General features: G+C 38.9%; 1 protein-coding gene across 4 annotated transcripts in view; it reads left to right on the top strand.

The window, feature by feature from the left end:
* gbf1 (golgi brefeldin A resistant guanine nucleotide exchange factor 1) overlaps positions 1-12,605 on the top strand; it is an 80,330-nt gene that overhangs the window by 29,866 nt on the left and 37,859 nt on the right. For all 4 annotated transcript variants that reach the window (XM_062566636.1, XM_062566635.1, XM_037464911.2 and 1 more), the window contains 4 exons: positions 1,183-1,314; positions 9,865-9,983; positions 11,044-11,152; positions 11,962-12,022. In XM_062566636.1, the coding sequence (XP_062422620.1) occupies positions 1,183-1,314; positions 9,865-9,983; positions 11,044-11,152; positions 11,962-12,022 (421 nt within the window). The remainder of the gene's footprint in view (positions 1-1,182; positions 1,315-9,864; positions 9,984-11,043; positions 11,153-11,961; positions 12,023-12,605) is intronic.

Below are 12,605 nucleotides of genomic sequence, written 5' to 3'. Positions count from 1 at the left end.
GAGTAGTTTCCCAGAAAATAATGGCCAGCGAAGGCCTCCCTCCTTTGGGAATTGATCACAACACGACCTGCTGGATACTTATGGACACCAATGTCAATGATTATAATCCGCTTCTGACTTATTTTAATCTGGCTGTAAAATATGTACTCTCATTTGTAACACTTTTCAAACTATTTTGTATATTCTAAACAGTTTAGGAATATACTTACATGATGAATAGGCAGGATAGGAAGTTGAGAAGCACCAATGTTGAACAAGTCATTAAGAAGAATCCTCATATTGCTGTCTGCCGTGGCGACTTATGTTTTTTTTTGTGTGTACAGTACAATATTAAACCGCTATATTCATATTTTTTATGAAAGCAGTCATTGATATATGGCTTGGATCAGGTTAAACACGTTGAACATGAACATAAACAAACCCATACAGAGAATGACTGCCATAGAATATTTCAGCTGTCAATCATGACGGAAAAGGAACTCAACTCTGTGTGTGCATGGGTGAATATTCACACTTACAGCACCCAGTATTGTATCGATGCACGTTCATTTATCTCATCTCAAAGCTAAACTACCATGACTTTGTGAGCACATAAAAGGCTCCAGATCTTATAACCAAAACTAGAAATGAGGCGGCGCAGTGCTCCCATCACTGTCCCCCGGTGGTCCCCCTCAACTCGCCATTCCATGGCTGTCTAGGGCTTATGGGTGGTCTTTAAAGGCTGCCATATCAACACATTATTGATATATGCATGTATATATATTTATATTATTATTCTACTATATTTTGTAGTTGCTGCTACTTTTTTACCTGTGTTGGACTATTGTGATCTTTTTTATGTGCATGCCTCTGCAAACTGTCATATGGTGGACACAGCTTTCCATGCTTTACTGCGGTTCATTACAAATTGTAAACCCCTGACTCAACACTGTGACTTATACTCTCTGGTTGGATGGCCTGCTTTGGCCACCCATAGACTCATTGTTGCACCTTTCTTTTTCTAAGGCAATCCTTGGTATACTCCCAGACTACTTGTGTGTTCTTACCATGCAGAAATGTGTCGGACAATACTCCTTGCGTTTTTAGGACCTCTTTTTGCTCCTTGTCCCAAATGCCAGAACGGAAATGGAAAAAGGGCTTCCATGTACTCTGTGTACTGTGTGTGTGTGCTTCTTTCTTCAGAACTCTGTGATGTGGAGCCAAACGTTTTTCTAAGGCCATTCCTCGAGGTGGTCCGCTCCGAGGACACCACAGGACCAATCACAGGCCTTGCCCTCACATCTGTCAACAAGTTCCTTTGCTATGGCCTTATAGGTAAGAAATAATCATCAGCCATAGAGAGGCTGGTGGACCATCCAGGGACCTTATTTCTGATCAAATATGTACAGTTGTCAATGGCATTTTACCAAATGATTGGTTACATTACATTACATGTCATTCAGCTGACGCTTTTATCCAAAGCAACTTACAATAAGTCCATTTCCACATAGAGATACAAACTCAGAAGGACAAGTAACAAGAAAGTTCATTTTTCATCAAATAAGCTGTTTCAAAACATGTTATAGAAAAGTGCCATTATAAGTACAATTTAAGTGCTACCATTTGTTAGTGCTACGGTTTGCTAGTGTTTTAGTCAAGGTAGAGTCTGGTCATGGTTAAATTCTGTGTCATCCTGTGTGTTTGGTACCAGGATGCTCATCTTTTTTTCTCTTTCCAGCTGACGCATAAGCTAGCGCATAATATAGCGTTACCTAGCTAGATAACCAACCAAGGCTATGGTGGAGTGACGATGAATGACGATGTAGTCCACTGATGCGTTTCACACAAAACCTAACGATGCTATGACAGACTGCCCACTTCCTAGTCATGCAAAATTACCTTTTAAATGAAAAAGCATGAGTAATTCAAAGCACCATTCAAATGAGATTATGACAACTGTTTCAACAATATAAAACATTTAGATCGGGAGATTTTTTGATGAATTATTGACAGTATTCGCTTTGACCATTTCTTTAATAGACATCAAAATGTATAGAAATTTAAAGACTGCACTGCCAGTGAAAAGTTTGAGACACTGGTTGTACTGAGGGACAATAACCAACAGGGTGTAATGTAAAAAATGTGAAATGAAAATTAACAGTTCTTTTTCCATGAACGTGTTCCAAACATTGGTTTACAATAATCTGTGAGGGACTTGCTAGACACAACTAATGGAGGATGTGCTGGAGGACAGTTACAGACCTACCTGCAGCGCCCCCATATGTTATACCAGATATGAACACTGACATATGTGTTGTTATGGAGACACAGAAAAGCAAATTAGGGTTTTCTGTTGTGTAAGTGTCTTCTCTTATCCACAGACTCAAACTAGTGTCGTATAAACATCACCTCATAATATTTTTATTCAAAAATGAATAATCTTTGAATGCTCCACCTCCTTAAAATATTTTTAATATCAATAAAATAATGTTGTATGCATGTTGATGGTCTGTATTTGGATATCCTAATGAGTGTATTCTGACCAGAGCACCATAATTGCTGTATCTCCCACATGGCTTGTGAAAAACTCCAAACGGGATTTCTGATGGTCCGCTTTTAACAGCGGCTTCCTTCTTGCCACTCTTCCATTAAGGCCAGATTTGTGAAGTACAAGGCTGTAAATTCAGAGTTCCCATGAGCCTCTTGGTTGCTACTCTGATTCATCTTCTCCTTGTCCGGCTGGTCGATTTAGGTGCGGCCTTCTCTTGGTAGGTTTGTGGTTATGCCATATTTTTTGACAATGGATTTTATTTATTGTTTTATTTATCTATTTACCAATAATGTGACCTGAAAAGGCAATTGGTCCCACTAGATCTTTGTTAAGGGTTTTACAAAAAAGTGGGTGAATACATATGCACTCAACACCTTTTCAGATTTTTTATGTAAATCCTTTCATGTAAACTTTCCCCCGACTTCCAGATAATGGACTATTTTGTGTTGGTCCAGTACATAAAATCCCAATGAAATAGCACCCATTCAGGGCCTTCAAACAACTTAATAATTCATACAATAAGGAAATGTGTTAAAACAAAAATGTTGGCTTGTATTTTTCATCTTTTTGCTCCCATAATTCGAGTTCAAAGCAATAATGCAAATCATTGCATAAAACTTTAAATGACAACATAATATATTCCTCAGCACATTGTTTGCATAAGCACTAGTCGTGGCGCATGGCTGTATATACATATGTCCTCAGGATAACTGAGTAGAAAAAGTACAATAACCCAGGCCTTGTCAAGTACTGCCCTCTACTGGCAAGTCTTCTATGAACTCTTTTCCTCAATGACTCTTCTGGATCTAGATTGTCTTAAACCTCATCACTCTTACCTGCATTGGGACACAAGCTGTTGGGCGTGCCACTGCAAACAGACATGTTATCGCTCCTCATTGTGATACTAGCTGAATGATTCGTGTCTCCACCTGGATGCTTTCAGAGAAGGACGGATTGTGTGTTAATGTTGGCCGGTGGTTACGGTTTGTATACATCTCACCGTGACTCCTCTAAGGCAGCGGTGAGAGAACCGCCTCCAAATCATCTCTTGTGTTATGGTGAACATAAGCCTGTCCTTTAGTGCGTTAGAAACTTGCATATTTCTTTTCCCACTATTCAGCACTATCCAAGCATTTAAACTTGCAAGTGAATGGCCCTCCGTCTCTCTCTATCATGGATCGGTCAAAGTCAAAAAGCAAAAATTCAGTGACAAAGTGGATTTTTCCATTAGCGTCACTTGAAGTACTTGTGCTGTGATACGGCTGAGTCTAGACTGTGATATTCCCACTGATGATGCTATGACTGTTTGATGCTAATGATTGTAATATAGCGAGGAATGGAACTGCTGGAATGGAATGTAAATGTTGAGAGGGAGATGCATAGTCTTTAATTTCTTCCAGTAACTGTCATTTTGCATGGCTGCTTAATCTGTAACACGTAATGACTTTGTCTTCACTCAAAAAGTGTGATGCTTATGGTAAAATCCCTTTCAGTTCGTCTCCTTGGCCTATGTCGCCGTCTGGCTATGATTACTGCTGTTATTTCACCAGGAGCCATACAGTATGTAAGGAAACCCACATTCTGGTTTACACCTGCTTTTAGGGGGCGGAGAATTTTGACCGCAAGACGGAAATGCACTTTCACGGGTGGTTTCTGTACAGGGTTAGTGTTAGGCACACTTTACGCATCCTCTCCCATGTCTTTATGTGAAACCCACTTGACCCTCCTGTGAATGCATATGCATCACATGTGTGCGTAAAAGCATTCGTACAAGAGGCCCTTAGTCAGAGAAATTACTTCAATGATGTCATCAGTGCTAGCTTAACCTATTAGAAATAGAATACTAAGTACCTCTATCATGTGAAATTTAAAAGAACGAGAAGCACAAATGAATCATAATCTACATTGGGCGATTTTCCCAAAAGACATCTCATTGCGTTTGAAAGAATTGAAACAATGTAGGGCCCTTCCCTGGTTTCTTTTTTTTAGATGAAGTTAGTTATTACTTGCTCAAAAGCAGCATTTTTCCATAGCGCGGCCCTGTCTTTGACAGGTGAGCCATATTAGCTGATTAGTGCAACCTAACAAGACTTACAGAGGACATTTCAGAACCTCCATCTCCCCCATCTCTCATTGAATATTTATTGCTCTTTCGAATAGTACTACAACCGCTACTAAAAATTCTAAACATTGCTGAAAGAATAGAAAAAGCTGAAATACATTTTAAAAATTGCTGAAAATACAGAAATGAGAAAAGCTGAAATGAACTTGAAAGAAAGAGCTTCTATGAATTTGAAAAAATACAAAATAAAAGCTGAAATTAATTTAAACATTGCTGTAATTTGTAATTGTAGTAATTTACGGTTTAGTACTAGTTATAGTTGTAATTGTGGAACTAGCAGTAGAAGTACTAGTTGTACTATTATTTGAAAGCAATTGTGGTGTACCTATAGTTGAGTTTGAGGCTTTTATTTAGAAATAATGGAATTGGGTTGGGAGAGAGAACGTTTTAATACTACATGATATCTCTCACCCTAATACACTAATGACAGGACCTACTATACACAGTGGCACCTGCCCATGTGCACAGAACAAACAAGACGGGAGAAGATCCTGGCAACAGGTGAAGATAAAATCTAAAAACATTTTGCATGGTTGGCGAATGCCTCAAAAGTTTGCAAATGGTGTAGAAATTTACTGAGAGCTTCGTGCTGGTCCTGTTAAAAACGCCCCTGGATACTTCCGGTTAAGTTAAGTCATGTGTTGATGTCATAGAGGTGCGCCGTTTTGTGAAATAAAGATGGACGCATACAGCGCCAATGACTAATATCAGTACTACGTGTTTTTAAATGTCAGTTGACACACACAAAAAAAGGGCCCTGGCATTTTTGCTCAGACCGGCCCACCACAATTGGTCGGACACAACCACCAACCAGTACACTATCCTTGCGGTCCCTGTAGATATGCATATCTACTGTTACTACTGTAAGTGCCATGGACGGTAATGTCGGTAATCAGACAGTTGATGGAGCCCATTGACTTCCATAGTAGAAAAAAAAATACTATGGAAGTCAATGGGGTCCCTCTAGAAATCCATTTTACCAAGTCCATATAGTTTGAATGACAAACATTGTCTCCCACCTGTTGTGGAATATTTCAATAAGCTCGGTAGAAGAGAATGATTTGTCTAATAAAACAGAGTATTGATGAATGATCAAAGTTGCAGAAAGTCCATTTATTGCTTGCAAGCAGGAGGTCAACTACACAGGCACGTATCACGGTGCTCTGTGGAGATGGCGTCTCCGAGCAAAGAAAATGCTGAGTTCTTATTCACACACATGAAGGTCATTTCTGGTGGTATGCACCCCCCCCCCCACCCTTACCCAATTAAGGGTGGGGGGGGGCTTTAATTATTTCAAAATTAAAGCCTCAATGATTATTTATTCCTCAACCATAAAGCACAGAATGAAGCTGTTTTGTTAAAATACGAACTGCTCTTTCAAATACTAGTACAAGTTGTACTTGCATCTTTTACTGCTACTGCCACAATTGCAACTATAACAAGTACTAAACCTTTTACTACAAAAATACTTTTTTTAATTCACAACGTATTTCTGTATTTTCAAATTCATATCAGCTTCTCCCATTTCGGTATTTTTTGCAGTTCTCTAAAATTAATTTCAGCTTTTCCTTTTTCTATTTCAGCAATGTTGAGAAGGAATTTCAGCTTTTCTCATTTCTGTATTTTCAGCAATTTTTAAATTCATTTGAGCTTCTATTTCTATTCTTTCAGCGATGTTTAGAACTAATTTCATTTTTCTGAAATTACTTTCAGCTTTACGTATTCCAATGCATTTTCAGCAGGAAATGCATTTTCTAGTTTAGTAATGTCATTGCTTTTTATGGATTTGTCCTGGTGAACCAATCACATCCATGAGATAATGTTTGTTGCGTGACCTTTGAAGAGGTACATGAAAGAAGAGCAACACTTACATCAAGAGAACAAAGTCCTTTAAATAGATGCATTCCATGTATTTACAATTGTGACACTGTGCGGCTAAAGAGGAGCGCGGAGCAGCCTGGTTGTAAGGGGATCTTTTGTTATTCAGAAAAAGAACAGGTGAACAAACTCGTGTTCTCCTCTGGCGATGGAAAAAAGCAGCGGCCTCTTTGTTTGCTTTCTAAAGATGCTTTGGCCCTCAGAGTGCATCCTGGCAGCTTTTTGTGCGCCACCCTGCTCTTTCTGCTCACTCTCACTCACTCAGCTTCATATGGCAGCTGGTTCAAACCCCTATTGACCCCCCCCCCCCCCCACACACACACACACACACACAGATACTGAGCTTCTCCTTTCTGCAGTGTTATTTCAACAACCCCCCTCCCCTCCTTCATTTGGACCCCGCTTGTATAGACTGTGTGCCAACAGAGGGATTAGTGTTTCATATCACTTCTGAGATTCGGTTCTGCTGGAGCTGTCGTGGCTCCGGTTTCTTTGGATGGACATTGGCTGCATTCATGCTTGTTTTGTCCCCCCCCCCCCCGCTCCTCTCCTTCTCCCCTCAGTGTAGGGTTACTGACATTGCTCGGTCTCAATGGCCCCCACCTAGCATACACTAGGTGAGGGCCATTAACCGGGGACCGATGTACTCTTTTACGCTTGTCAATCACCAAAGTCACATTGTGGATCTAACGTCACATGTTCAGTTCCACTCAAACATCGAGCTGATCATCTTTTTTGCGTTGACCAACTGCGTTCTCATACCCCTGCTCTCGTACCTTCCGCTCCTTTCTTTCTCCCATTTGCTTATTGGTTAATGAGTTGATGCTCCTCAGAGCGATAAGAAAGGAGAGCAGGCGGGCTCCAGCCACTGAGCTGGCCAGCCGCTCGGGTTTCAAAAACACTGCCTGCTGTTGCTCTGACTGCCAATTTGTCCCAGCCTGCCCACCCCAAAAAAGCCACATCTGGTTTTGTTTTTTGTGCTTTGAAGGTTTTTTCACTTGGAGTGAAAAAACAAATAAAACTATCAGTTATATACAAATGAATCATGGCGCCATCAGCAAATAAGCACTGTAGTTTTCATTGAGTTCATTGTATTACACACCTGTGTGTGATACAATAAAATGTTCTCATCCTTTCATTGAAAAAAACAATATATTATCATTATCTTTAGACCCTTACTGAAAATGTCCATAGAGTCATCTTGTTTGGCATACACAAATAAAAAACTACTTAACCAAAATGATTCCAAATGATTCCAAATTGATTGGACATCAATGAGATGGTGGAAAGGAGAAGCCTACCATTATGTGGAAACTGCAGATATTGAGCCTCTGAAGTGGGGTTAACTCGTAGTGTAATATTCTTATAAATGCTAGAAACACCACTTTTCTATTCTTCTGACCATTCAAATCTCTTTAACACTACATGTCATCATTCACATATGAGAGGAGCTACCATACACATACCTATCCATCCACAAGCTCTGCTCTTCCATAAACTCAGGGCTGAATTGTTGTTCTGATTATTCTTATTCTCATAAAGATGTTTATGTAATATTAGCAGATGACAAATAATAACCTCAATTTGCCAGAATTTATTAGAACGTTTTAAGTCATTTCTTTCTGAATGATTTATGAAACCAAAAGTTTCAGCTGTAAATTTTGAAGTGTCTGATGTGAGGGCGCTTTCATTTGTCAGTTAGACCAGATTTGGATCTGTGGGTTTAGCTTAAAGCTAACAGCTTCTTACCATATACTAATCATGAAAGAAAATGCTACTACAGGTGTAAACAAGCCATATTTACATGCTCCCCCACAGCTTTAAAAACTGCTGTATAAACAACTAAATAACCAAATATCATAACTCGTATAATGAGAATTGGATAACATAGCAGGTTGAACAATTTGTACCTCAGCACTAAACACACCAACAACATCTCTACAGAAAGAAGACAGTTCAATATATATGCACCTCAGCAGGCTACAGCCTAAAAACATCAACAGAAATCCGTTTCAGACAAAAAATAGTTGTACAATTTCCCTTCCCTGAGCAGTTTGCCATGAATAGTGTTTGCTATCCCAAATATGAGACAGAAGCTTTCAGTCCGAGCACTGGGGGCTTCGAGAAGCTTCTGTTCTTTGGTGGAAGGCTCAAGGGTTAGGCGTCAGCCTATTGTTCGCCAGCCCGTACTTCGCTGCTCTGCTGATTCTGCTTGGCTAACACTGCTGTCCATCTCATGCAAATGGCTTAATGGCTTTCCCCGAGGAATCGCCCTAAGTACTGACAGGACATTTTGTCTGTATTACATTTTTTTGTCATTTTTCTGGGTTCATTTGGGGAAAAAAAACCTACACCTATGTTCGAGATTAATTGAAAACTATTCGTAATATTTACATTTTGGAAATTTGGTACATGACAAAATGCAAATGCAACAATTTGGCACACAATAATACAAAAAAACAAAATTCTGCACACATGTTCCGGGCACTATGAGTCCAAAAGTGGTCCGTTTGCACTCATCCCACAGGCACTGGTCTGTCCCGGTAGAACTGATTGCTATAAGCACTAGCGCTACAAGTTATTATTTGGAACTATTTTTGGGGGATTTTTCATGACAATAAATATTTTCGCTTTAACATCATTCACTGAGTCATTTTGAGAAATTGATGTGCAGGAGCCAGTTTGTGACAAATTGGGGGCACATCCATCTTTTTCTAGTCTGCGGGGACTTGTAAGATTCCACAATGTGTTGTTTTGTCCTTCAAATTGGGCTCTGGTTTGCATTTGTAACACTGGATTTTCTTGAGTTCACTTGCATTTCAAGACAGCTCTTTCCAGAGAACCCACGCATACACAATCCTTAGTGAGCATGGGCCTAACAAATGGCACAAATTGCCACAAAGTGGTAAATGATTAAATAATACAAATTTTAAGAAGAATAACCCTATCATTATTTACCTTCAACAATATTTCAATAATCATTTTTCCGTTTAATCCTCTTCCTCCACTTCTCTTTCTGGGTCTCCTTGAACACAAACCTGGAACTTCTGGTCACAACTATTGACATACAGCAGGAAAATATGACACACTTTGATATGACACATTAACATTTACAATCTTCCAACTAACAAAAGCAACCAAAAACTACACTGATCAAATCTTCTTTATGTGTTCCGTTTTAATGTCTGTATATTTTTGTGACAGCTTTGAATATATGAATTGTTGCCAGTTTGACAAAAATAAAATTAAGATACATTTGTCAGAATCATAATTAATGCAGACTGCTGCTGCCTTCAGCAAAACTTTGTAAAGCTTGTTTTTTTTGTGTTTGCAGACGCTAACCATGAAGCAGCAGCAGAAGCCATTGAGAACATGGCAGACGCAGTCACACACGCTAGATTTGTGGGAACGGACCCTGCCAGCGATGAAGTGGTTCTCATGAAGATTCTGCAGGTAAGATGTGTTTGCTACTAGTAACCACAGAGAGCCGACTACTAGGGTCCATGCTATCTCCATGGCATGTGTGGTTTAAATTGCTCATCATAAAACAAACGGTATTTCTACCCCTGTAGAAGCTATTTTGATAAACAATGTGTAGCACACTTGGACATATGTGACATCCAGGCGTGCGTTAGTTTAAGAAGAATACTTTATTCCTTGGTGAACATGGTGAGAAGTGCGCATCAGCGCCAAGTTACAGGTAAACTTTTTCACTCTTTTTCTACCGCACTTCTTCCTTACTTCTCCAAGTACACGAAAGCATCTCCCGCTTGACTCCAAACAAGGACCCCTTAGCTGACCTCAGTGCCTGTGTGAGCATAACTCGTTCTCACTTACCTACACATGTACATAATATATCTATAGCACAAGAACATATACCAAATTAATAAAAAATAATTAGAATATCAAATAAATAGATAATGCAATATAGGGGGATGTCCATTTCCTGTAGCATCTCAATCCTGTCCTCTCAAATGAATCACATTATTACAAAATAAAATTACTTCAATGAATTGATCATTAATGGAAATAAAAATAAAAAGAGATGCATTTAATTATTCACAGCCTGTTATTCAAAACACTACTCTTAATACTTCATGTATAATACTCCTTTCATGCTTTATTAAGCTGCATGACTTATTTGACGGTTGGTTTCTACGGTTGAAATGAACTTATTGGAAGTAGGGCTGCAACAACAAAGAAGTGTCGGGAGCACCAAGTTGTCCCGTTTTCAGGTGAGGAACGTAAGGAGCCATTGTTTTTCCATCCGAAAATGAAGGACTCGTATAATGAAGAAACCAGGATGTTTCTATTTGGATGCTTCACAGTACCGCCTGGGCCTCCAGATTTCAAAATTATCGTGCAACAAAAAAATCGTACAGCCCTAGTACCACCTTCCTTTTTGCATGTTGGTACTAGTGTTTAAATTGCCAGTTCAAGCGTACTATTAGTTTGAACCTCCTCCTCATAATTTCTTCTTAAATTTAGCTGATGATTTTACACCTTTTTTCAGGTCTTGAGGACTCTGCTGCTCACCCCCGTTGGAGCCCATCTGACCAACGAGTCGGTTTGTGAGATCATGCAGTCCTGCTTCAGGATCTGCTTTGAGATGCGCCTAAGTGGTGAGTCTCAACAAACCCTTACCGACCGCTCTTTCTGATATGATATTCATTTCTATGAGACTCGCACGCCAGTGGTGGATTGTTTAACTTCACCTACAATCATATCAACGATCTCACTTTCAGTAATGACCTTTACTTCTACCTACCTACTATTCATTAACTGCCTTCTCATGGCTGAACGTCTGTTTCCCACCTGGTTTGTTTTACCAACTCCTTATAATTCATTCAAAATTCCTCCAATATTTCATCCAATTGGTTTTACAGCATTTTCAATTTTCTTATTTCTATACGTTGATTAAAGCTTTATATAAATGGCATATGGCATTCATTTTAAATGCGCCCCCCCACCACAATCCTAAAGTAATTTCATTTGTATTTTTTTTAATTCACTTTAGCTGTAATTCCTTTAAGCATTTTTCATTTTTATATTTTCAGCATTTTCTTTAAATTAATTTCAGCTTTTTAATGTTTTTTTTAAACTCTTTCGAAATTTATTTTAACTTATTCCTGTAAACAATTCTTATTCCAACGCATTTTCAGCAGGAAATGAGTTAGTTCTTAATCAATTACTACACACTTAATTTATATTTGGATGAATGTGGTCTGATGTATTTTCAACGATTGATAATACAAATGACAAATATTCCGAACAGCCTTCATGAGCCATGTTCCATTTGACACGCTGTTGACTCTTCCCCTGCTTCTGGTCCAGAAGCTATAGCTTGTATTGACTACTGAACGAGTTATCAAAATAGATGAACCTTCTCCCTTATTTTGTTTGGTTCTTATGTCTTTCTTTGTGTGTGCAGAGCTCCTGAGGAAATCGGCTGAACATACACTGGTAGATATGGTGCAGCTGCTGTTCTCCAGGTAAAGGAATAGGTCTGTGGTGGAGGGACATGGGTTCTCCAGTTTCTAAATGAGTACACTCTTGAAGGGATTGGGACAGTGTTTTTTCATGCCTCTCCGGTGACAGCCAGGGGTACAGGCACAATGTTTGACCAATAGTCCACCAATTATTTTGAACACAATCACATTTCTCCTGAAATAACGGATGCAATCACATTTAATTTGGCCCAAGACATGTGTCCAATAAATACTTTATAGATAAATTACATTATTTGTGTGACCTTTAGGTTAAAATGTTTTTTTAAATATTTTGCTTCAGGTGAATATGAACTGTACGTATTTTTATATGCAAAGGCGTACACATTGGAACGCTGGAATGTAGCACAATGTGGAAGTGAAAGCAGTGCTCTGTTGATTTCATTTTGGGTAAAAAGTGTTGATACTATTTAATATTTTCCTTCAACAAGATGCACAAGATGCACTTGTGCAAAGATGTGTACTTGCCAGAATGTAGCACAAAAATGGAAGTGTAAGCGCAAAGAAAATAAGTTGTTCCTAAAATTAATGAATAATCGTAATAAATAATCACGATCTCAATATTGTG

The sequence above is a fragment of the Pungitius pungitius genome, chromosome 13 (genome assembly GCF_949316345.1).
Source record: "Pungitius pungitius chromosome 13, fPunPun2.1, whole genome shotgun sequence".
Lineage (NCBI taxonomy): Eukaryota > Metazoa > Chordata > Actinopteri > Perciformes > Gasterosteidae > Pungitius > Pungitius pungitius.
Note: the sequence above shows the minus strand (reverse complement) of the source record. Positions and strands in the feature narration are given on the sequence as shown.